General features: G+C 55.8%; 1 protein-coding gene across 2 annotated transcripts in view; it reads left to right on the forward strand.

Annotated features, from left to right (window-relative positions):
- AJAP1 (adherens junctions associated protein 1) overlaps positions 1 to 24,147 on the forward strand; it is a 127,412-nt gene that overhangs the window by 45,561 nt on the left and 57,704 nt on the right. For both annotated transcript variants that reach the window (XM_058552736.1, XM_058552738.1), the window contains exon 2: positions 14,848 to 15,656. In XM_058552736.1, the coding sequence (XP_058408719.1) occupies positions 14,848 to 15,656 (809 nt within the window). The remainder of the gene's footprint in view (positions 1 to 14,847; positions 15,657 to 24,147) is intronic.

Raw genomic sequence — 24,147 nt, forward strand, 5'->3', positions numbered from 1 at the left:
CAGCATCCAGAGCCGCGGTCCCCGAGCCCCCAGAGAGAGAGTGGAGATGGAGACGAGCCGAAGGCCCTGAGCTCTGAACCCCTCCAGGTGGGAGCTGAGGCAGCAGCAGCAGGAGAGGGAAGGGCCTGCTGTGGTCAGCTCGGGCAGCTGTCACAAAGCACCACAGACGGGGCCCTGAACCACGGACATTGACTCTCTCTCAGTCCTGGAGCTGGGAGTCTGAGATCAAGGTGTGGGCAGGGCTGGTTTCTCCTGAGGCCTCTCTCCTTGGCGTGTAGACGGCTGTCTTCCCCCCGTGTCCTCACATGGTCCCTCTGTGCATGTCTGTGTCCTCATCTCCTCCTCTTATAAGGACACTAGTCATATCTGATTAGGGCCCACCCTCATGACCTCATTTTACCTTAGTCACCTCTGTAAAGGCCCATCTCCTAATGAAGTCACACTCTGAGGTCCTGGGGGTCAGGACTTCAGCATATGAATTTGGGGAGGACTCAATTCAGTACATAACAGGGCCTCGGGAGGTGGGAGGTCGACACCAAGGGAAGACACCCCTTGGTGAGAACAGAGGGCAGCAATTCTCGGTGCTGCCAAGAGGTCCTACCCGCTGATAGCAGAGGCCTGTCCACGGGGTCAGAATCATGGTGGTTGCAGGCGATCTTGACGGTTTTGTAGAGCAGGGCGTTGGAAGCTGGGTCAGAGCGGGCTGCAGTGGCGACAGGCCCGGGGGCGGCCCCTTTGTGGAAGAATGTGCCCTGAGGCCACAAAGGCACATGAGGCAGCGTCTCTTGGCTCCTGGCTTAGGGTGCTTTCTTCACACCAGGGCGATGTTCCTGTGAGGGTGCAGCTCAGCGCCCAGCCTGCTGCCCAGAAGGTTCGTGGCTTCTGTGGACAGGCGTTTCTCTCCTTCCTCTTCCTCCCTCGAAACTCAGCTTGGCAGGTGGTCCTCAGGAGGCCACCGACCTCTGCCCCCTCTCCAGCCTACGGGCCAGCTTTGGAGCGGTGAGCCTTTGCCGTGGGACTGTCTCTTGTTCTTAATGATGTTTAATGACAACTAAAGGCCATTGATTTCTGCACAGCTGTCCCCATGGTAAGGATAATTACCTGCGACGGCAGGAGTTGGTGTGGTGACAGGTGGAGGTGGGCCAGGTTTAGATCTTGGCTCTGCTCCCAATCACGCCCTGCCCACTTAACCCCTGTCACCTTGGGCCTCAGGGTCCCCATCTCTATGGTGGGAATGGCCATCCCTGCCCTGCCTGTGTCGGACATTGTCTTTGGAGTGTGGAGCTCAGGTGCAGGAAGGAGAAAAGATGCAAAGCCAGACCTGCTTGTCACAGACACTGAAGACAGAGCTGCTAATTCCAGAGAGCTCGTTGATACCACACTGCCGTCCATCCCGGGGGCGGGAATGGAGAACTTTCCAGACAATCCTATGAAACCCTCTCCTGAGTGGAGAATGTAGTGTGTCTACAAACCAACCCCTCTTGGAAGTGCCCAGGAGCTGGTCAGGGACTTCCACACAAAGCCGACCAGAGCTTGAAGCCAGGTGTCCTGGATGAGGGGGATGGGGTGGGGAGGCCTCCTTGGTCCTGGTCCCTCAGAGCCCGGCATCTGGGGACATGGGTTTCCTGGAAAACAGAGCACTTCCTCCCCCTTCAAGGCACGGCTGCTGCCTAGAAGCTCTGGGCTTCCTGGAAATGCTGTCACACACCCCAGACATTCCCGGAAGGACTCCTGTGACACCTGCTTCTCGGGGCATTGGCAGGATGGGTGATCTTAGGAAGAGTGCGAGGTTCTGACCCCCCGGGAAGCCCCTTCCTGGGCCGAACGCTGGCCTGGCTCCACTGGGTTCTTTTGGGAAGAATTTCCCCAAATGGCAGTTTTTTGTCACCACACCAGTGGTGGCCATCACATCAGGTTTATACCAAGCTGCGTTTGTGGCCGAGCTCTGGACACTCCACTTGGAGACTCAGTGAGATGGCGTTTGCCTGATGGAGGCGGCGAGGACAGTGGGTCTCACAGCTGTGCCCCAAGAGGAGACGGTGGGGGAACACACAAGGGGCAGTGGGGAACTAGTGTCTATGTGTGTTTCTGTGTGTGCATGCATGTGTGCGCCTCTGTGTGTCCATGTGTGTCTGTGTGTAAGCATGTGTGTGGATGTGTGCATGTGTCTGTGTGTGTGTGTGTGTGCAGTGTCTATGTATGTGTATACCTGTGTGTGTGCCTATGTGCATGTGTGTGTATCCACATATGTCTCTGTGTGTATGTGTGTTTGTCCATGTGGGTTGGTGTGTGTGCACCTGTGTGTGTGTCTGTGTGTATGCCCATGTGCATCCGTGTGTGTCCATGTGTGTCTGTGTTTGTGTATCCATGTGCATCTGGGTGTCTGTGTGTATCTCTGTGTGTGTGTCCGTGTGTATCTGTGTGTGTGTCCATGTGTGTCTGTAAGTATCTCTGTGTGTGTCTGTGTCCCTGTGTCTCTGTGTGTGTGTCCATGTGTGCCTGTGTGTGTGTATGTCCACGTGTATCCATGTGTGTCCATGTGAGTCTGTGTGTCTGTGCATCTGTGTGGGTCCATGTGTGACCATGTGTGTCTGTGTGTGTGTGCATCAGGGCACATGCGACCTGTGTGTGGGAGTTTAGCTCAGGGGTTGGATGGGAGCTGAGCCCCCCGCAGGCAGAGCTGGGGGCGGGAGGCAGGAACCCCGTGGAAACTGTTCACGGTTCACACAGGAAGGCTTTTCTATCTGAGGAGCTGCTCCCCGTTTGCTCAGTGTTCTTTGGGGGTAGTGAGTTCCCTGTCACCATTTGTGTTCAAACAGAGGCTGGGAAACCATTGATGGTGGTGGTTACAGTGGATTCGTCTGCATCAGGCGGAACTTCCCCTGGCTCCCTCTGACTCTGCACAGCTGGCAGGAAGCTTGCCCCTGAATCGCTCTGCACCCAAGCCCCTGGGGGGAGGCAGGGCCGGGCAGCCACAAAGTGGGTTCCGAGTTCCGCAGGCCAGTGCTGGGTCCCCGAGGCACCACCCCCTACCTGGTGACCTTGGGCAGGTACGCCAACGTCTCTGAAGTGTCCATCCCCTCATTGGTAACACATGGGGAGTGGGGTCGCCTCTCTCAGAGGGCATAGACGGGGCAGATGGGACCAAGCGAGGACCTAGGAGGGAGCTGGCCCAGGTGAGCACACGGTACAGGGCTGTTCTGGGGCCACTGCTGGTGCTCGGGCAGCCCGCCTCGCCCAGGGGCGCTTCCACAGGCCAGTGTGTCCATGGCCTCACTTGCAGCCTGTTGGGACTTGCGTCCGGTGCTCTGTCCCCGTAGGCTGGGCTTGGGCTCAGGTGGGCATCAGGGTGGGGAAGGGGCAGAGCCTCTCTTCTCTGATGGGGACTGGGAACCTTGCGTAGCTGGAGACCAGACAGAACAGTGGCCTACACTATGGGATTTGCATAGACGATTTCATGTACTTCTGTCAATTCCAGCTTCTTTCCAATTTACCGTTTTCTCTTTTCCTTTCTATGGACGTTGGAGTGTTAGATGGACCATGGAGGAGCCCCTGACTGACCCCTGCCCCTCCAGGCCCTCTGTTCAGATCCCCTGTACCCCATGCAGGCCACCAAAAAAGTCCCTTGATCCCCTGCAAAGGCCCCATTTCATCTCAGCCTCATTTACACTCAGGTATAAGGGACTGAGGACAGTGATGCATTTGTAGGAGGGTGTGGAGAAGGCTGGTTGAGGACTTCTGGGCTCCCAAGTCCCCTTAGGTCGGTGGGTCTCCTTTTGACTGTGTAAGGCTGCACCCTTCTTCTCCCACCTCGTGCTACCCAGAATCTGCTGGTCAGAGACTCAGAAGGACCTTCAAGGTCATCTGCCCTTCCCTTCCCCCCAGTCGACTGCAGGAGCCCCTCCCCCAGCTGCCTGAAGAGGGCCTGTCTGTCCTTCCTCTGCGGGGTGCTCCTGGTCCAACACCGGTGCCTCCCATGAGGTTCTGAACCTCGCCAGCTTCTTCTACAGTTTCACCTCCTCCATAACGCCCACTCTGAGCTCTTAGACGACTGATTTCGTCTTCCTCCCAGTTTATCTTCTGCTGTGGGAGGAGCCACAGTGCCTTAGCTACACCGAGCCCCTTGGAGCAGCCACCCCAGGAAGGAAGCTCTTCCTCCAAGCTTTTCCTAAGGGATGGTCCTGGGGGTTCTGGGGGTCAGAGATGAGTGGCTCGGGCAGGGTGGGCCTGGAGACCGGTGGAAAGAACTAGGGTCCCAGCCTTAGTTGGTCCCCGGGGGTTCCTTTGGCTGTGGCCTTTCTCTGTCACTGGACACACGGCTGCTCTGTCGTAACCTCCTGTGGCCAGAGTCCAGACTTCCTTTTCATTGCTAACAAGTGAGGCCAGGCCCTTTGCTAAGAGCTCTGCCAGCATCTTGTCATCATCACATCCCCTCGTACAAGGTAGGCACAGGAGACAGTGCCCAGGGGTGGTGAAGGGACCTGGTCCAGGCCATACGGTTGGTGAGCTGGTTAGTGATGGAGCTGGACCTTTGGCCCAAATCCACCTGACTGTAGAGCTTTCCCTTGGCCGTCTTGCTCCCCCTTCCCAGTGCCTCGCCCTCCCTACCCCCATCAAGGTCATTCTTTTCCTTGTCTCTGCAAATCCTAGAAACCCATGGAGCCCACAACAGCCCTGCTGTTGTTACTCTGAGAGGCAGCAACTCCTTCGCTGTTCTCCTCCATCCTTCTTGTTGGCTTAAAAAGTGCCTGGCACGCGTACCGAGCTTTGTAAATACCAACATAACAATGGCAACAAAACCAAAATAGATATTTCCCATGAAGACAGAGGGACGTCAATGGGCGCTTTGGAAGCTGGCAACGTCTTCTGATTCCACTTTTCAGGGACGAGACTATCAATAATGAGCTGTATATCTCCAGGAGCAGCGTCGGAGATACTCGAATGTTCTCTCCGAGGAATGCATATTGCTCAGCATGAGAGATGACCGGACAGTTTTCAAAACCGGAAACCTTGGAAAAACACGTCCTGCCTAGAACCAACTTCTCCCTGCAGCTGAATATCTACCTCCTTCAGCATCACCTGCTTCCCGTTGCATTTTTAAGAGACTTCTTTGCAGAGAAAACACAGCCACTGTCTTCGTGCTCCCCTCTCTCCTGCAGGATGAAAGTAACAGCAGCCCTTCTCCGAGGGCTGCCATGCGAATGTCATGAGATGATCCCTGTGAAACGCTCTGCCCGGCGCCTGGCGTGGCAGCTGCACAACCCACGTGGGTTCCCGCCTCGTGCTCCACTCCGTCCTTTCTCCCCGTGCTCAGTCCTCCTCCGACTGGTTTTCATGATTATGTTTTGTGTAGTGCTCCTGTCTCTTCACATGATTGAGTGAGAACTTTCCCGTGAGCATCTTCCTGGCCTGACAACCCTGGCGGAGGGCAGCCGAGCTCTGAAGGAGCAGTGACACGTGTGTTTATGTCCTGCCTGGGACCCCTGTTCTGAAGTGTGCCCCGGCACCAGTCCTGCCTGCAGCATCGCTGCCCCCCAATCGCCCCCATCCTATATCTCTTTTTAAAAGTAGACATAAAGTAGGATTAAACTAGGTCCAAGTGAGGAATGGGCAATGTTCCTCGGCTTGCAACCCTGGACGCCCCTAGGGAGCTTCCGAAAACTATTGATGCTGGGCCTGGTCCCCCAAGATGCCGATTAGTGAGTCTGTGCTGGGGCCTGGGTCTCAGTGACTTGTCATCTCGCTCTCCCCCAACCAGGTGATTCTCACATGAGGCTCAGGCTGAGAACCTCTGCTGGGGGTTTGCAGAATCGCCTTTGCCTTTCCAGGGCCTTCTGAGCTTCTTTGCTCTGAGTTGACGTCACTGGGGGGGTGGGTACCACACAGCAGGATTCTAGTCCAGCTCCTATTAATGTCCAGCTGTGCCAAGTCTGTTCCTTTGCCCAAAGGAAGATGGATAGGATACAAGGCTTGGCCCCAAGATGGGCTAGCTCGTGCTGGAGGCCCATCTCAGATCTTTGTCCCCAACTGCAGAGGAATCATGGGAGGTGTGGCTCAGGGTACCTGGCAGACCTGGGGAGGCAATCTGGCCACTGGGGCAGCTGCTGGTCACATCCTGGGCGCTGCCCAGAGAGGGCACAGATGTGATGTAGGAGGGACAGTAGCTGAACCGAGGGACGTGCTGGGCCAGAGACACTTCATGGGGCAGCTGGTCCTGGGTGGCCTGCCCGCTGTCCCGCTGCAGTATGGTTGCAGGAGGGCACTGGGATGGGGCTGCAGCAGCAGGGGCTGTAGTGTCAGACACGCAGAAGCCCTGCTCCCCACTCCCGGGAGAGAACGTTCCCACCCACAGTGTACCCACCCACTGCTTGTCACCACTTCACTCCTCCGGAATGCTCGCGGGCATGTTGCCCAGGCAACCAGAACGCCAGCGTTGCTATCCTTCAGTCTCCTCAAGCACCGGGAAGGCTGTCGAGCAACCTCCCCCGTGCCTCTGAGTTCTGCAGACACCCTGCTCCGGAGCTCCCAGGGAGAGGAGGCGGGCCCCTCAGCACCATCCGCGGGCACAAGAGGGTGGAGGGATCACAGCTGACACTCATGAGCACTTACGAGGAGCCAGGCCGAAAGTGTGGAGTCCCCGTGATGCCCCGCGGTGTGGGTACCCGTGTTCGCCCCATCTTACAGGTAGGGAAACTGAGGCGCAGAGGTCACTCAGATTGCCCAAGCTCATGCAGCCAGCAGGGCAGCACCAAGATTGGAAGTCAGGCAGCCAGCCGTGAGCCCCTCCTGTCAGCACCGCACTGTTCCTCTTCTGGAGCATTGTGCGGGTCTGTCATCTCTGAGTCTCTTTGCTCTTGGGGATAAAGATGGTCATTCCCACCTCACCAGGCCCCAGGAGGAGCAAACCATACATGTGCAAGAGGGTTTCTCGACCTCAGCCCTGTGGGCATTCAGGGCCGGTTCAGTCTGTGGTGGCGGCTGTCCTGTGCACTGTAGGATGTTTGCAGCATCCTTGGCCTCCGCCCACTAGGTGCCAGTAGCAACGTACCCCCAGCTACCCGATAACCAAAAATGTCTCCAGACGTTGCTAAACATCCCCTGGGGGCACAGTCACCCCGGCTGAGAAACATCGATGTATATAAATGTGCTGTGTAAACCCTAAGGACCACGGAGATTCTACGGCTGATTATCTTCTGCAGGAGCGTGTGAAGCAATTCCCCGAGACCTGCAGGGTCCTGACTCTGTGTAAGGTTCGGAGGGGGCGTGGAGTAGCACCTGAAAAGGTCCAGTGCCCACCCCACGCCTCCCTGGGGTGGAGCCACTGTCCAGGGAGTGGGGTCACCACAGTTAACGGGGTCGGAGGTTCTGCCTTTGCTCTATTTTCTATGTCCAGTGTGTCCCTGGTCCCACAGGTCTAGGACTGTCAGGACCTAGTTCCTGAGCACAGAGATCTTAAGTCTGTGAGTCCGGGTCCAGGTCCAATGCTGGCTCCCTGTGACCCCAGCCAGGCCCCTTCATTTGTGGGTCTTGGTATCATCCGGGTCTGAGGGTGTGGCGTAGGAACACTCACCCACAGATGCCCCACGAGGGAGGGGTCAGTCAAGAGACTGGTTTCACTTTGCTTTGCCTACCGCTTCCCGCATGAGCCTGACCATAGGACCTAAGCTGATCACCCCACTCATGTCCCACGCAGCAGTGGGTGGAGGACCTGGCTTTGGGGTGGGCTGGACCAGAAGACTGCAGCTCTTCCTTCCAGCCAGGACATCCTGCGATTCCCACTGCGGCTGGTGAACGCGAACGGAGGGGTTAGGTGGACACACATTTGGGGTGGTCTCAGATTCTTCTCACACGCCCCCTGTGATGACCCTGGCCCTGGGCGGAGGCCGCGTTACAGCCAGCACACCCTCTGCAAGGTGCTGGCCCTCAGCTGCCCTGGAGCGGGCAGGAGGCACGCCCCTGGTCCACTCAGGCTTTGGCGCCTCCCAGGCTGGGACCCAGGAGTGAGACCTGCTCTTGTGGGGGAGGGTGCCTAGAGGACCCTGGCACCCCATGGCTGACCCCCATGCTCCAGGAAAGAGAGTAGCCAGAGACTTCTTGTCCTTCTGGAGGTTTCTCTCCAACACTGCTCCTTCTCTTTGTGTCAAATATCACGCGTGCCCATGAAATCCCTTGGGGCCATTGACGTGAAAGCCCTCTAGGCAACCCGGGCGCCTTTCCTGAGAGGGAGGACGCTGTTGATCCTCTAAGTCATGAGGTGACAGAGCAGCATCTGACAGACGCTCAGTGACATCGGGCTGAGAATGCCATTCAGGAGAATCACGGCTCCGTGGGTTTCATTAGGAAAATGGAACCTGTGACTGCGTTCCAGAAGAGAGCGTGTTCCTTTCCTGAGCCGATGCTGGGGACAGAGACCAAAAGACTGTGTGTCCCTGAGTACGGAGGGCAGCTCTCTGCTCCTGAGATCTGGTGGGGGACCGCCTGCTGCTCGGGGGACGCCGTCGAAAGGAGGCTCCCTGAGATTGTGTGGGCACCAGAGGTTCTCGTGTGGAGGGAAGAGACGGGGGTCTGCGGCCTGGGGAGATGGCATCGCTCTCTCCAGGGCAGGGGCGCCAGAGAGCTGGGGACAGCGTGGAATCGAGGGAGAACCTGGGGGTGACGGGCCTTGTCTGCAGCAGGCACCAAGATCTCCCTTCCCACCTAAAAAGCACATGTCTCTTCCTGATGGAGTGCATGTTTTAGAGGAGGAGGACGAGGGATGAGAAAAGGGCCCCCACCTGGGGTTTTTCTCTGCCCAAAGTCAGGGGTTGAGCCTGGCAGCCGTGGGCCCCTCAGTCGTAGCCTCGGGGTCTGGGATTTGTTCTCAGAAGGCTCGCTGCTAGCCCCATCCATCCAGCACCCCAAGCCTGCTGCCCCTTCGTCTCGTCTTTGCAAGGAATGGAATAACACCATCGTGTTCTAGGAGAAGGTGGCTCTGAGCATGCCTGAGAGCAAATCTCCGTGACGCCGTCCCTCTCAGGCCTCACTCCAGCTCCCTGGGGACAGATCCCTGGGGGCTGGACCCACTGGCTCCGCCATGCCAGCCAACACCCTGGAAACCCTTGAAGCATAAGTTTTAAGGAAAGGGAAAATAGTGCCTGTCATCCAGCATCAGCTCTGCGTGGGACGGTTACTTCCTTAGATCTGTCCCGTTCCGTTTCCTCCAGCCCGTTTGGCTGTCAAAGGGGTGAGTTATGAAGTGTTAAAAGAAGTGGGTGCCCCCACCAAGAGGCTCTCTGTGCTTAGTGACCTTCTTCCTGATGTTAGCATCCATATGGAAGGGAGGGAGGTCGTTCAGTGGAGACACTTGGCAGACAAGACCTCAGCCAGGGTACCGCGGTCAGCATCAACAGGGGTGAGTCGTGTCGATAGCAGCTCCCTGTGACATGATGTGGTGAGAAAACCCCATCACCAGTCTACTCACGAGAAAAACAGTAGACGAATCCCGATAGAGGGACAGTCGACAGAATAGCTGACCGGCCCTCCTCACAGCTCTCATGGTCCCCAAGACGAGGACAGTCTGAGTAGCTGTCACAGCCCAGAGGAGCCTGAGGATATGTGACGACTCAATGTCACCTGGTGTCCTGGGTGGGTTCCTGGGAGAGAAAAAAGGCATTAGGGAAAAAGTAATGAAATCCAAATAAAGCACGGAATTTCGTTAATGGTAATGTACCTGTGCTTTTCCTTAGTTGTGACAAATACACCAGGTGGTACAGGATGTTAACTTCAGGGGATCTGCACCAGGAGTACATAGGAACTCTCTGTGCTCTGTGCAATTTTTATGAAAATTGAGAACTATCCTAAGAGGACAAGTTTAAGCAAACAAACCAATGGAAGAGGAGTGAGATCAAGAAGCGTCTGGACACGGAGTCATGCTGAGGAGGGGCAGGGAGTCTCCACAGGGTCCCTGGGCCCCAGGTGAGGGGACATCTATGTCTGGGGCGGGGGAGTGTCCACAAAGGAGCAGGGACTCACATGAGCCGACGGAGTGCCAGAAGCACATCTGTGTCTCTTTGCCTGCGTCCCCGGAGTCATTTCCAGCTGTACCCTGTCGATTATTGATCATAGACGCATACATCTTCTTAGAAGGGGAGAAGACCTCAGAGTCCACCTGCTCCAACCATCTGGTGTGAAGGATGGAAAAACTGGGGCTTGCAGAGCAGAAGCAATAGGCCCACTTTTCCATCAAACAGAATTATTCCCACTGTGGCTTGTCCCTCGAGCCAGCTGATGACAAGCCCAAGAGCAGACACTCTGGGGGCTGGGGTCTTCCTCAGTCATCTAGTGCTGGGTTGTGTGTGGGGTGCTCGTCACTGCCCGTGGCAGGGCTGGGACAGACTGGCCACCTGCGGACGGCTCTGAGGTCCCATCCCATCCTGGACATTCCTGGTGGCCTCTGGGCCGGGCACTCCCAGGGCTCCTGCGTGAGCTTCTGGCCCGGCCAGCCCAGGTTCTCATCATCGCAGTGCTCTGGGAACTGCTTGCAGGAGGCAGCCCCTGCACACCTGCCCCCGTCGGGGAAAGGTGCAACCTCGAGTGGAGACATGTCTTTGTCTCCCTTAATTGACAGAGATTTTATGCTGGGAAGAAAATATACAGAAGGTAGCAAATTGAATCTCAATTCACTGAATCTTGTTAAACTGTTCTTGGGAAAAAAAGATTTCAATAAAAATTTAAAAGGAAGAGAAGCAAGAATGCTGCAAACTAGAAACTAAAGTGAGGTGGCGCAGCAGTTCCCAATTTGGAAGCTGTCAGGTGGGGAGGTGGGCGAGCTTGTTCTCCACCGGAAGGTCTGGGTGGGGCCGCTGCTGAGCGGGCGCCATCCCGGCCGTCCATCTCAGGGTGTGGACCTGGGCACCCGGGCGCTCACGCGAGGGGCGAGGCCCAGCGAGGATCGTGTGGACGAGTCTGAGACGTCCCCACGACGCGTTCACTGCAGTGTGCCTGCAGCCCAGAGGGGCCACTCCTGCCTCAGCATCCTTCCCTCCCTCCACCTGCCAGGCCAGGGCCCAGGTTAGGATGCTGTGCAGCGCACCCCAAGTCGGTCTCCCCACTACCCTTCACACATCCACTTCTTGAGATATGACTTACACACCCTAAGTTCACCTTTTTAAAGTGTACAGTTCAGTGGTTTTAATATATTTACAAGGATGTGCAACCATCACTGCTATTAATTCCAGAACATTTTTATCACCCCTAAAGGAAACCCTGTTACCGTTAGCAGTCACGCCCTGTTCCCCCTGCCCCCAGCTCCTGGCGCTGATGTACTTTCTATCTCTACAGATCTCTCTACTGATTCTGGGCATTTCATGTAAACGGATCAGGCGACATGTAGCCTCATGTGTCTCGCCTCTTTTCCTTCGTGTATTGTTTTCAAGTCCATGCACATTGTAGCACGTGCCAGTGCTTCTTTTTGTGGCCTGTAGGGGTAGACCACATTTTCTTTATCCATCCATCAGTAACGGACACTAGGTTGTTTCCTCTTTCTGCTATTATGAGTGATGCTGCTGTGAACATTCCTGTACCCAGTTTTGTGTGGGCATATATTTGTACCCAAGAGTAGAATTTCTAGGTCAACAGTAACTCTTAGTGTTTGAGGAACTATCAGGCTGTTTTCCGTAGTGGCTGTACCATTTCACATTCCCACCAACACTGTCTGAGGGTTCTCATCTCCCCACATCCTCGCCAACACTTGGAATTGTCTCTCTTTTTGCTTGTAGCCATCTTCATGGGTGTGAAGTGGGGACATGTTCTTAATGGGTCTGTGGATGCCCCAGAGTTTTGGGGGAGCTGGCACAGCCTCTGCCTGCACCGTGGCCTGGCATCCCTGGTGTGTATGTGTTGTATGCTAGCTTTGACAGTTAGTGATATCGTCGGCAGCCGAGAGGCCTCCCTCCTGCAGATGTGTGGGGTCCTCTGCCATATTGGGAAATGGCTGACAGCACCACGATGCCTTCCTGGGGTGAGAGGACTTGGGAGTGATCCTCCAAGAACCTCTTAATCATGAAATGAGGGTGGAATTGGGGGCTTCCCAGGCCTGTGCTGAGTGGGGTCAGAGGGAAGAGTGTTCCTGGGGTCCTGCCTGGTTGCAAGGCTGGCTGGAGGGATGAGGACAGACGTCACTTGGTGCTCCTCATGTGGTCCTTCCCGATGTGGCTGAATCCGCTTGTGCCAAGATGCGGCCTCACCCCAGGAAGTCCCCACGTGTGTCCCAGGACCAGGAAGGTCCAGATTGCACATTAGGCCAATGGGCCAGGTGACAGAGCAGAGGATTTGGGGCCTTTGACCCCTGTAAAGAGACCAATCGTGGGTCCCCTGCTGGCCACAGAATTGGCCCCTGACCTCCCTGTGGGAGGGGCTCTCTCTGCAACCCCCCCCCCCGGCCAGGCCTTTCCTTGCTGCTGGTCTGGGGTGGAGCCCCTGTCCTGACTTGTCCCCACGCCCTCCATATTTTCCCTCTCTGAACAGATCCATCACTTTAAAAAGAAGGAAGAAACTGAACTTGAAGAGGAAAAACGAATCCAGCTCTCCCTGCTGTTGCAGTGGGTGGGTTTTTCTGCATAACAGCTGGGTGTGTGGAAATGCTGGGGTTTCCATGGTAACCAATTACAGCTCACAGATGACGGAGCTCACAAATAGCTTCACCTGTGTGTGAAGTTACGCCAGGGCGGGCAGGCGAGCACAGGCTCAGGTGCCACGGTTTTAATTTCCTGGGGCGATATGTCTCGAAGTACTGACGGCAGGCAGGTTTGCCTGTGGCTGCTCTTCGTTCAGCCTGCCCAGTGGGGCCCTGAGGGGGCCTGGTGGTACCTGATGGTGGCTGGTGGTCCCCTCTGGGCTGAGGCACCACGCCTGCTTGGGCAGCATCTCATTTCTCTGCGGCCTGCACCGCCGTCCAGTGTGCAGAGTGGTGGGAGCAGCAGAGGCTCCACAGCCTCCTCCCTGAGTCACTGCGGCTGCAGAGTTGGTGCCCTTATGTGCAGGGGGAATTTCACACTGACCTAATTTCTGCCTGCTGTGACAGTGGCCCCGGTCCCTGCACCGAGCTTGCCTGGCTGGGCAGGGAAATTGCACCCCAGCAGAAACCTGCGGAGGCATTAGCATAATGAGCAATTCTTAATTTCTTCAGCAAAGCACTTTCATTCTGATTAAAACACTGGGGCCTTATTTGGGGATGAGTCCTTTTTGGTAATTAGCGCTCATTACTGCAAGTTTCTTCTTTTCAACATCTGATGACCGGCGGGCAGCAGCATGGTCCTCGGTATCGGTGAGAGTGGGGTCAGCCCCACGTGGGGTTCAGTGCGGAGTGAGGAGGGGGAGCACAGACAGACACACCCACACAGACACCCTCACACACACTGACACACTCATTCACGTGCTGATGCACTCACACCCACCGTACACTCAGCCTCACACTCTGACACACACTCACACTGACACTATCTCACACACACACCCAACACGCAATTCTGAAACACACCCCTGTGCTCACACAGTGACACACACACACTCACTCACTGATTTAGTCCCTTTTAAAGTCATGTGACACCTCATAAAGAAAAATTGCCAAACTTCATTTCTCCCGGCCTGGTTTGGAGCAACTTTCTGGCTGTGGCTCCAAGCACCCAATGCCCTCTCCCACCCCCACCTGCAACAGGCACTGAAGTTCTGGGTTCATGTCAATTTTCAGACGTGATGTTGGTGACGAGCACTGACTCTGCCTGTCACCTGGCCTCAATTATCTGAGCTGGTGGGATGGGGAGCATGGGCCCTGACCCCCAGCCCTTCCACGGGGCTCCCACTGTGCTCTGCATTTTCAGGTCCACTCCGTGAGCCCACCTAGCTTCACCTTCCCTACAGCCCAGCCTGCTGAGAGGCGGCCCCGAACCCTCACCTGGCTGTGCGGGGTCTGCCCTTTCTCCAGCCTTCCCTGGGGGCTGTGGGGGTGGATGATCAGGTTTCAGAGGGCACCTGCACTGAAGATGAACCGGGGAGGCGGGGAGGCGGCGCATCGCCAGGAGACGCCTTGCACAGAGCCGGGTAAACTTTCTGCTCATCCACAGCAGGTCTCGTGTTCCTGAGCACATCCAGAGGATGCCAAAAATAAGAAGCTTTCCCGTGTACAGCATGTGCACTGCTTCAACACATGCATATTTGCCGAGGTGCCAGGGGGAGGGGAGACGGTGGGGCGTGCAGAGTGCAGAGCGCGTGGCAGGGGCTCAGGAGATGGCTGGCCTGTGCGCCCCACGGGAAGCCCAACAGGTTACCTTCTGCCCCTCCAAACCTCAGGAGAGAGGACTGCGCTCTTCGAGTCACCCAGCTTGGGTCGGGTGACTTCTGTGACCTGGAGGAATGCACTGGGTCCTGGGCCTGGAGCGTAGACTGTGCTCAGGGCTCGGCCGTTCCCTCACCTGCTGGCCTCTTGGTGCCTCCGTTTTATTCTGGGCGAAAGCAAGCAGAGGATGGAAGGCCTCTGAGGCCATCTTGTCATGGGGGTTGGTTTGAGGGTTGGTTTCCCTCCCATGCGGTGGGCTGTGTGTTACCAACCAGCCGTGTGTGTTGCGAGCTCCTTGGAAGAGACGTGAGGTGGGGACGAGCTCTTGTAAACACACGCAGTCAGGACTGTTCTTTTAGGATGCCAGTTAATAGATCGCCCTTGAGTAGCCTTTGAAGTGAACTAATGAAAGGGTTCATTCCCTTCTGCAGTTGGGATTAGCGCTCATCATAGAGGGAGTTCCCTCATCCTGGGGGGGGGGTGGAGAGACGGCCCTCGGGGCCCCACACTGACGCTGCTCTCTCTTTTCCACGCAGTTCCGTGTGCATCCGCTGGCCGGGCTGCTCCCTAGGAAGCCATGCTTGGATACTTATAGCCATGTTTCAGCTCGCCATGGATCTGCCCGCCTGTGAGTCCCTGGGCCCCGGCCCCGAGTTCCGGCTCCTGCCGCGGCCAACGCACCGGCCTCCCAGGTTGTGGAGTTTTAAAAGTGGACAGCCGGCCCGGGTCCCCGCCCCGGTGTGGAGCCCGCGCCCGCCCCGCGTGGAGCGCGGTCACGGGCAGATGCAGAGTCCCCGTGCCAAACGGGCGCATAGACCCCGGGACCAGGTGGCCGCCCTGGTTCCCAAAGGGGGGCTCGCCAAGCCCCCAGCTGCTGTGAAATCCAGCCCGTCCCTCGGCTCCTCCTCCTCCTCGTCGTCGTCCCCAGCGGGCAGTGGGGCCACCACGGACCAGCAGGCCCTCCTGCGGAGGGGGAGGAGGCACCTGCAGGGGCCCGGCTTCAATGGTTTTGACTTCCGAGGCAGCAGGCCCACCACGGAGACGGAGTTCATTGCCTGGGGGCCCACCGGGGAGGAGGAGGCCCCAGAATCCAACACATTTCCGGGCTTCTACGGCCCCACCACAGTCTCCATCTTCCAAACTCGAAAGACAACTGTGGCCACCACCACCACCACCACTATGGCCACCACGGCCACTTCCATGACGCTGCAGACTAAGGGGGTCACCGAGCCCCTGGACCCCAGGAATAGGATCCCAGTTGGGTTTAGCACAACGGAGCCTTCCACCAGTCCCAGCAAAGACGGTGGCCAAGACAAGCCCCCACGGATTCTGGGGGAGACCTCAGGTACGGCTCTCTCTCTCTTTTGGTTGGGGTTCGCTCGTAGGGGGGAGGGATGCTGAGCTGTGCCCGTGTGATCCTCCCTTGTGGGAATCTCCGTTTCCCAGTGGTGGAGCCTAAAACAATGATGGCGAAGGGCTGGGAGTTGGGTGTGGGGCCTGGGGGAGGGATGGGGCGTTGCGTGTCCCTGAACTTGCACACACATGTGTACTGGCAAGTGTAGGCTGTGCTCTAGAAGGAGGGAGCCAGGCCGTTTTGGCTGGTGGAAGGAAAACGGAGAGCTCCATCCCTAGTGGGGGTCTGGAAGTGGTTGCTGTGCCCGCCGTGCTTGTCTTACGGGTGTCTGAGCCCCGCCAGACACAGAGCCACATCTTCCCAAAGGGTGGAACTTTGTCTCCTGGGCCAGCCCAGGAGTAAGATGTGGGCATATCTGCTGATGGAGTTAGGGGCCCTGTGGAGTCTTCAAAAACCTTCAAGGGTGTGGCCCTATAATGAGGTGATTGCCAGATTGGTCCAGAATTAAGAATCCCCTTAAACAGCAGGAGAGACTGAGGTCAGGTGTAAGGAAGAACTTCCCGTGGTGTTAGGTGAGGCTTTGCACACTGATTCAGGTTGGGGAGTGTCCTTTCTCCAGAGACAGGTTACGAGGTGTTTGGAGGATGCAGGTCAGAGCAAATGGCTCTGGTTCCTCTGCCTCTGTCATTTGATGTGCCTGTGGACGATGACCATTTCTTGGCTTTGAAATATCTACTACCGTGTAGTTTTGTTTTCTTTTCTCCTCCTGTACCTTCCCCTCCGCTTGCCTCAGAATTGCTCCTTGAAAATCTCCCAGGCCAAAGCTTGTCCATTCACGGGTAGCCACTGGCGTGTACCCAGCTTCACAGCCAGCTGAGGGAGAGTGCCGAGTCCAGGACCCCTGTGTTCCAGGCCGCCCCCAGCTCCCTTTGTCTCTGTGACCCGGCCGTGGCCCCACGCCCCTCTGTGACTCAGAAGTTCACGGAGCAGACTTTGCCTGCAGTCCTAGACACGCAGCGATGTCCGCTGACTTCATGAAGCGGGATGCAAATGCCGGGGCGTAAGTGCAAAGGGGTGGGGGCTTCCTCCGCTTGTTTCCCCACGCTCCCCAGGGTTTGGGCTCTGCGGGCCCCGTAGGGGTCCTCTTCACAACCCAGGGGACGGAAGAGAATTGTTCCGCAAAGGCGCCACCGTTTCCCCTGCACTCGGCGTCTGCACTTGACTCTGCCTCCTGGCCGGCAGGCAGACCACGGCCGGTAGTTGGACGGGTTTCCATGGAGTGGGTGGCTTTTGTGCCATGACCTACTTCCTTCCTTTACGGGACACGAGAACCTCAGTTTTCATTCTGAGCTCCTCTTCCCTAGAGAGCGACGTATCTGTGAAAGGAAACCCAGCTCCATCTCAATGCCAGGGGTCAGGGGCCGGGCCCAGGGATGGAGGCTGTGAGCTGGGGAGCACCATGGGCTCTGCAGGGCCACGCGTAGGCCATCTCCCTCATAGCCTGCTTTCAGAATCTACGGTCACAGGGGCCTGCGGTTCATCAGCTCTGTGCCAGGCTCCCATGAGCAGTTCACAAAGCACTTGTTTTTACCTCAATAAACTCACAAGCCATCATCATAATAGAATTTAGTGCTGTATTCATTTACTGTCATCTCCTCTGCATACGTCACTTACTATATAGACACGGGTGAGAAAGCAGGTTCCCATTTATTCCAAATTGCATTTGTTATTACTAAGTTAAACACCCGGGACAGCATTATAAGGCTTAGCAAATTAATTCACAGTACATTGGATGCTGCTAATCCAACTCGACAGATGCTTATCTTGGAAAAGATTTATGGTTCTTCATAATATAATCTGGTGCTACATTAATTTGTTTAGCAAAACAAATTTAAAAGGGGGAAACTCTGTGCGTTTGCTTCTAATGCAGAGCAATGTTAATTCTGGGAAGCGATGCCCGATGCTGAGAAGGGACAGCCGGCAGTCCTGGGCTCCCAGGCCAAGGCAAAGGGAAGAGAGAAAACGTGGAGATGGTTCCCCTCGCCGGGTCCGTCAAAGCCCAGCTGGTGCTACATAAGTTCTGGCGCATCGAGAGCCCAAACAGGAGTCCCCCAAGTCCCCCTTGCTCTGCTGTCGTCAGATGGGGACCCGGGCCCCTGAGTCTGTGTGGAGCACGACCGCCACTCACACTTCTCAGAATCTGAGGTGGCAAGGGTGGTTGGGGGTCCCAGACCATGGCAGTTAGCAGCACATGCTTCCAGGCTGCAGATCTGCCTGTGAAGCTGGGCTCTGCTGCACGTAGCTGTGTGACCCTGGGCAGGTTCTCTGCTCTCTCGGCTTCATTTTCTCTATCAGCAAAATAAAGCTCAAAACTGCTCTCCTCAAGGGTTGCTGTGAGGACTCAGTGAATCAACGCAGAGGAGAAACTTCTACAGGGCCCGGCACCTACGACTCCTCCGTCCCTGCCAGTTGTTTTTATACCCAGCAAGAGTGACTCTGAGGACAGGGTCCAGGTGTCAAGGGCAAATGTGCCCCCAGGGAATCTCGTCATCTCAGACACACCCAGCTTTGCCCCCTCACTGCCAGGGCACCTCACATTCTGGAATTAGGGTTCTAGGAAGTGACATGGAGAATTCATTGTCAGTTCTGCTATCCAAAGAGGGATGTTTGGAATCAAATTTTGGGAGTTGTGAGTTTTGTTTTTGCTTCTGTAGAGAAATGTTTAGAATGTTACATTTTCCTGTCTGTCTGTAGCACAGGCATTGCCGAGCATGGAAAGGGCAGGTGGTTGGTGATTTGAGGTATTCTGAACTCCCTCAGGAGCTAACATTACATGGAGTAGCTGCTGAAATCACCCTGCAAGTGAAGTGACCGGGAAATTCCTCCTGGTTTTACTGTAGTGGTTGAGAGTGCTCCTGCCTTCCTTCAAATTTCTGTCCTCACCTTGTGTCAGCTGAACTTGGGTAACTAGCTTGTCCTTACTGTGCCTCCATGGGAAATACAGAATTAACCATCTAATAATGTTGTCAAAATTAAGTGAGATAGTGTGTGCCAGGTGCTCAGTGCCTGACACATGAAAGCTACTCAATATATGTTTGCTGCTGTTAATATGATGATGATGGTGGTGGTGGTGATGATGATGATGGATATGATGATGGTGATGATGATAATGGTGGTGATGATAATGGTGGTGGTGATGATAATGGTGGTGATGATGAGGATGGATATGATGATGGTGGTGGTGATACTGGTAGTGATGGTGATGATGTTGGTGATGAAGGTGATGATAATGATGGAGCAGATGATGATGGAGATAATGGTGGTGATGATGATGATGGTCATGGTGATGATGTTGATGGTGGTGATTGATGATGGTGATGGTGGTGGTGATGATGATGGCGATGATGATGACAACGATGATGGTGATGATGATGGTGGTGATGATGTTGATGGTGGTCATTGATGATGGTGATGATGGTAGTGGTGATGGTGATGATGAGGATGATGGTGATGGACATGATATTGATGGTGGTGATGGTGATGACAATGATGATTATTATCCTTGTAACGACTTGCTGCTACCAACTTGCAGCCCCACTTGCTGCTCCATCGTGGGGGTATTGGATGAGGTCATTTTTGAGGTCCCACGTCCTCAACCCTGACCTTGGTGCTGCATGCAGAGGTGTAGATGGCGCTGGCCAGGAACTGCTCAGGGTGGAAAATCACCTGGCTCAGGTTCACTGAGGCACTGAGCTCCATCCTCACATGGTGCTGGCAGAGGGTGCGTGTCAGATGGGTCAGAAGTTCACTTACGGTCGAGAGAGGAAGGCTCCCCACAGCGAAGTGCCATCCTGTGACAGCTCTCTTGCTGGTTGTGTTCTGAGTCTGGAATCACAAAGTCTCCCGGGAGAAAAACAGAAAGTCATTTCCTGGGCTTTAATCTTGAAACTCATAAAGGGAGCTGTGGGGAATGCAAGGCGGCTGCTTTCCGTGACTGCCTTTGCCCGCTGTGGGGCCTCCCGGGCCGCGGGTGCTTGGCGTACAGTTAGTGCTCTGTAGAAGTCTCCTGTGCCTGAAGTTCTTAGACCCTGCCTGCTGGCCCCCGGCCCCGAGACTCTCCAGCCTGTTAGACACCCTTGGCACTTTCTTCAACAGCTCAGGTTCACAACTCAGAAAGTACACCGCACAGAAGGGGCCAAGAAGCCCTCTAGATCCCATTGTCATTCAAGGTTTGTTCCCATTTGGATCAATCACGTATTCCTGACACCCAGCAGCTCAAGGATGCATTGGCTCAGATGTCATCCCGGTCCAGCCTGGTAATTTTTACTTTGGAATCCACTCATGCATTTCCAAGGATGATTTCCAAGTTGCGTTGTCCTTGTCACCAGGAGGCCCTCAGTGTCCTTTAGGTGTGTCCCTCTGAAAGCACGAAGGACAGGCTGGGGTCAGCTCCTCTTGCTCTGATGGTCGGATTGCCTCCGGAGCAGGGCTCAGAGGATGCACTGCTTTCTCCACGCAGGATCGGAGTGGGGGGAGTCCACTGTTGTGGGGAGAGACGTGCTCCTCCCCTCTGCCAGCAGCTGCGGTGGTATTTTCAATGCTGAGACCCTTTTAATTAACTGGCTGGCTGTTTGCTACCAGGGAAGTGAATCTGTCCTTAATTTAAAGATATTTGAAGCAAATGACTCATGAACTTCAAAAGTTTTGAGTGGCCTAATTGGGATAAAAGCATCAAGGAACAAATGAGCATTCAGAGCTCACTAAACGTCCTGAGCTCTGTAGCTGGCGAGGCTGGCCTGTAGGGTCTTAACTGGGGCCTTTGAACGGATGCAGTGCGGCACGTCCTGCCAGCTGTGGTTTCGGATGGCGACCTGTCGCGGCATCACGTGTGCCTGCCAACAGCTCTCTGGACCCATCCGGCCTCCCAGGGCTCCCCTCTGCTTTTGCTGAGCAAAGCTGTGTTCACACCCAGTGGATAAATGAGCTCCAACTCATTAAAGCCAGCCTGGAGTTCTGGGAGGGCTGATCACCGGCTTTCTTTCGTTCCCTTTCTCATTCTCCCCGTTCCCACTTACTGCATTTAGTGCTTCTTAAGCTTCTTTGTTTCCCCCAGGGCCTCATTCTCCTTCTAAGTGCACGTTAGGGATCAGAAGTTTCCTGAATTCCTGCAGAACCGTGGGGCCTCTCCTAGCACACTTTCTACCTAGGCGCCTGTGCTCAACTCGCCCGCCTCGGCCCTCGAGAGCTGCAGGGAGGCCTGAGTTGACACTTCCTCCGCCTGGAAGTCGGTCTCCTCTGGGGGTGACGAGTGGGGTGACCGGCTATGCAGGTATTGGGTGTTGGTGAGCTGCAGGCGACACCCCCCTGTGGCATGTGTCTTCCTTACGTCCCGCACTTCACTAAACACTGAATTGCTGACAGATCTGTCATCGGTGGACTGAATTTATGGTTTTCCTCCCCTCACAGGGGAATGATTCTAAACGTTGAGGTTACATATTAGACAGAACATCGTTTTTAGAATTTTTATTTGGCTATGTTAAGAGGGCCGGTTGTAGAATTTCTGGCTTCTGATGGCAGAGGAACCATCAACTCTGTTACTTAGTTGAATTAAATGCTGCATCTCGGGTTGGGGAGGGGTGAGGTGATGGAAAACGCAGCCCCTCGCCCTCTTTCAAGGAGTTTAAAATCTGTTTGGGAAAGCTAGACAGGTAAGGACACCTACTTGAACAGGAAAGAAATGACAGCTAAGGACGAGAGAGGAAATGTCACAGAGCCACAACTTAGGCAGTCACACAATTGTTATTCTGGAAACACGGATCAGAGGAGGAGGGGTGGTTTCAGGTGGTGGGGGGATGGCTGGCCAGGCTTCTTGGTGAGTGAATGAGTCCTGAGGGGTGGGGAGGACGTGCAGGGGTACAGAGGATGGGGAAGCGGTGGCTGGGTGGGAGGGCTGAGCACAGAGCTGGAGACCAGAGCTCCTGTAAGCCCAGAGGCCTGGACGGTAGAGGGAGCCGGGCAGGCGGCACCCCCCAGACTCAGTCTCCTCGCCTCTAGAACAGACGCTGGATGAGAAAACCCTTGAGGCCCCTCCTCCAGCTCTGAACTGCCGTGGCCCTGTGTTCCTTCCGCCTGTAGCTAGAAAAATGGCCTTGGCAAGACTTCCCTCCTGGTTTGTCGTCAATGACAGGAGAAGCTGCAGAGGTTTGCTGCCCCCGCCCCAGCATCAACAGTCTGCCATCCTGGGGGGCCAGGCGCAAGCCCAGCGGTTCCTGGGCACCGGCCAGCTCTGGGGTTGGCGGGGCAGCAGGCTGTGGACTGGGTGTCAGAGCTGCCGTCCTGGGGTGAGGAGTCACTTTCCCCTGAGCTGGGTGAACCCCGGCCCCTGCCCAGGAGTGGCCCACATCGCAGGTGTTGGCTTGAAAGGGTCCCGCTGGATACACCTGGTGGGAGAAGCACCAGCCGCACCTTTGTGGCAGGTAGGTTCCTCGTGAAGCTCCAGCGCTCCCCGGTGGTGGCCGCCCAGCTCTGGAGACTCAGCTAAGATCACACGCGTGGTGAGTGTGCCATATGGTCAGACGGGAAGACGAGGCCTTGAGTCTTTGCTCTCGATGTGGTTCAGTGAATCTCCGCCTTGAAGTCTGTTGCTAGGAGGTGATGATAAGCAATAATAGAGGAGTATTTTTCCCTTTCCAGAAGTTTCTTTCAGCAGTGGAGATGCTGAGTATGTCACAGGAGCAAAGGCTCAGAATCTCCCCTTGGAGGTAACCGATGTATGGGATGTGTGGGGGATGAAGATGCCCCTGCCTTGACCCAGACCTGGCCCAGGAGCTGGTCGCCCACCGACACTGGCCAGAGCGTGTCCTTGACTATGCCACGTGACCTCGGAGTGCAGGTCTCTTTGCCTGCAGAACCTGGAAATAACTTCTACCTCGCGGTCGTTCTGAGACTTGGCCATGTTAACCCAGGTGGAAAGCTGAGCAGACAGTGAGTGATAGTCAGCGGACCCAGTTCACGTGTAGTCCATCTCGCTCTGTGGCTGCGTTGGGAGGATGGAACGGCACTTGTGCTGGAACAGAGCTACTTGTTCTGTCTCCTTCAGCATCCTTCCCCAAAGGTATTAGGGTCAGGACGTGCAGCTGTCCGGCCAGAGCTGTTCTAGTTGTTTCGTGGCCTTTCTCTGCCCTGGAAGGCTTCAGACAGTCAGATCTACCCTGGGAAGCCATCAACAGACCCCCCATAATGTGCCAGATCAGCAGCCTCCCCGAGGTGTGGTTGGTGGGAGCCGCATCACAGGGGTTCAGGCCTGGGGAGGGGTGTGGGCTGGAGTGGTGAGTCAGCACGTCCTTTGCAGGGGACAACTTCCTCTCTCCAGACCCTCCCCTGCACATCCAGACCCTCCCCTGCACACACGCCCCTCTTGTAGCCTTAACAGCACTTCCCAGGTTGCCAAGCACAGGCTCCACTCTTCGGTTCTCAAACCGCCGACAGAGGGGGCGGTGCTTATGCTGAGGAAGGTTTACCACTGGGACGGCGGGGCCCTGAGGTGCTGTGTGAGGGCTCTGGGTTTATTCTGAGTATTTGGGATAAACAAAGTGACAGATGTGATCCTGTTGATGCTCCTGTAGGCTCTGGAGCTCCTGGAGGACAGTCCGTGGGAGGAGGGCAGAGGCAGTGGGCCCGGAGCGGGGGTCATAGTGGGAATCCAGGTGAGAGGTGAGGATGAGGACTTACTGAGGAATCGGATGGGGAAGTGAAGGAAAGAGAACAATCTAGAAGGTCTCTCAAGTCTTTGGTCTGAGCAACTTATGTCTTCAACTGCAAGTTGTGCCTTTGACTGAGACGGGTGAGCTTGGGTGGGTGCAGATTGGAGACCAGTCAGCAGCCCCGGTCAGCCATGTAGAGTTTCAGCTGCCATGTTAGCCATCAAGAGGAGGCGTCTGTGGGACTTCTGGGTTTGTGAGTTTGCAGCCAGGGGAAGGTGCAGTCTGGGGTGGAGATTCAGGAGCCATCCAGTGTCTGATGTGGAAGGTCATGTGGACCCGGAGCGGGTGTGGACGGCGTGAGAGAGGGACGGAGGACTGGGCCCTGGGGAGTCAGCGCAGCATGAGGAAGAGTGCTCAGGGAAGAGGAAAGCAGAGGGCGGCCCCATGGAAGCCTGGAGAAGAAAGCACCTCCCCAAGGAAGAGAAGGGGAGGAGGGGTAGGAGGAAGAGGATGGAGGAGTGGTCTCATGTCAGAGCTCCCAGCAGGCAAGAGAGATGAGCACAAGGCGACCGTCGCCTTTGTCCTAGTCGAGGTCCTAGTCAAGGTTAGGCGATTGGAGGCTGGATAAGAGAAAGGCCCGCTGGAGGGGACTGGTGGAGACAGGAGGTGAGTGCGTGGAGGCAGTTGGGCAGCCGGAGATCTTGGGAGTTTGGCCTGATGGGGCTGGGGGTGCAGAGGGTGGAGGACGACAGAGGTGAGAGAATTTCTGCTGTTTTGTT

Source organism: Diceros bicornis, chromosome 13, assembly GCF_020826845.1.
Source record: "Diceros bicornis minor isolate mBicDic1 chromosome 13, mDicBic1.mat.cur, whole genome shotgun sequence".
In the NCBI taxonomy this organism is placed as follows: Eukaryota; Metazoa; Chordata; class Mammalia; order Perissodactyla; family Rhinocerotidae; genus Diceros; species Diceros bicornis.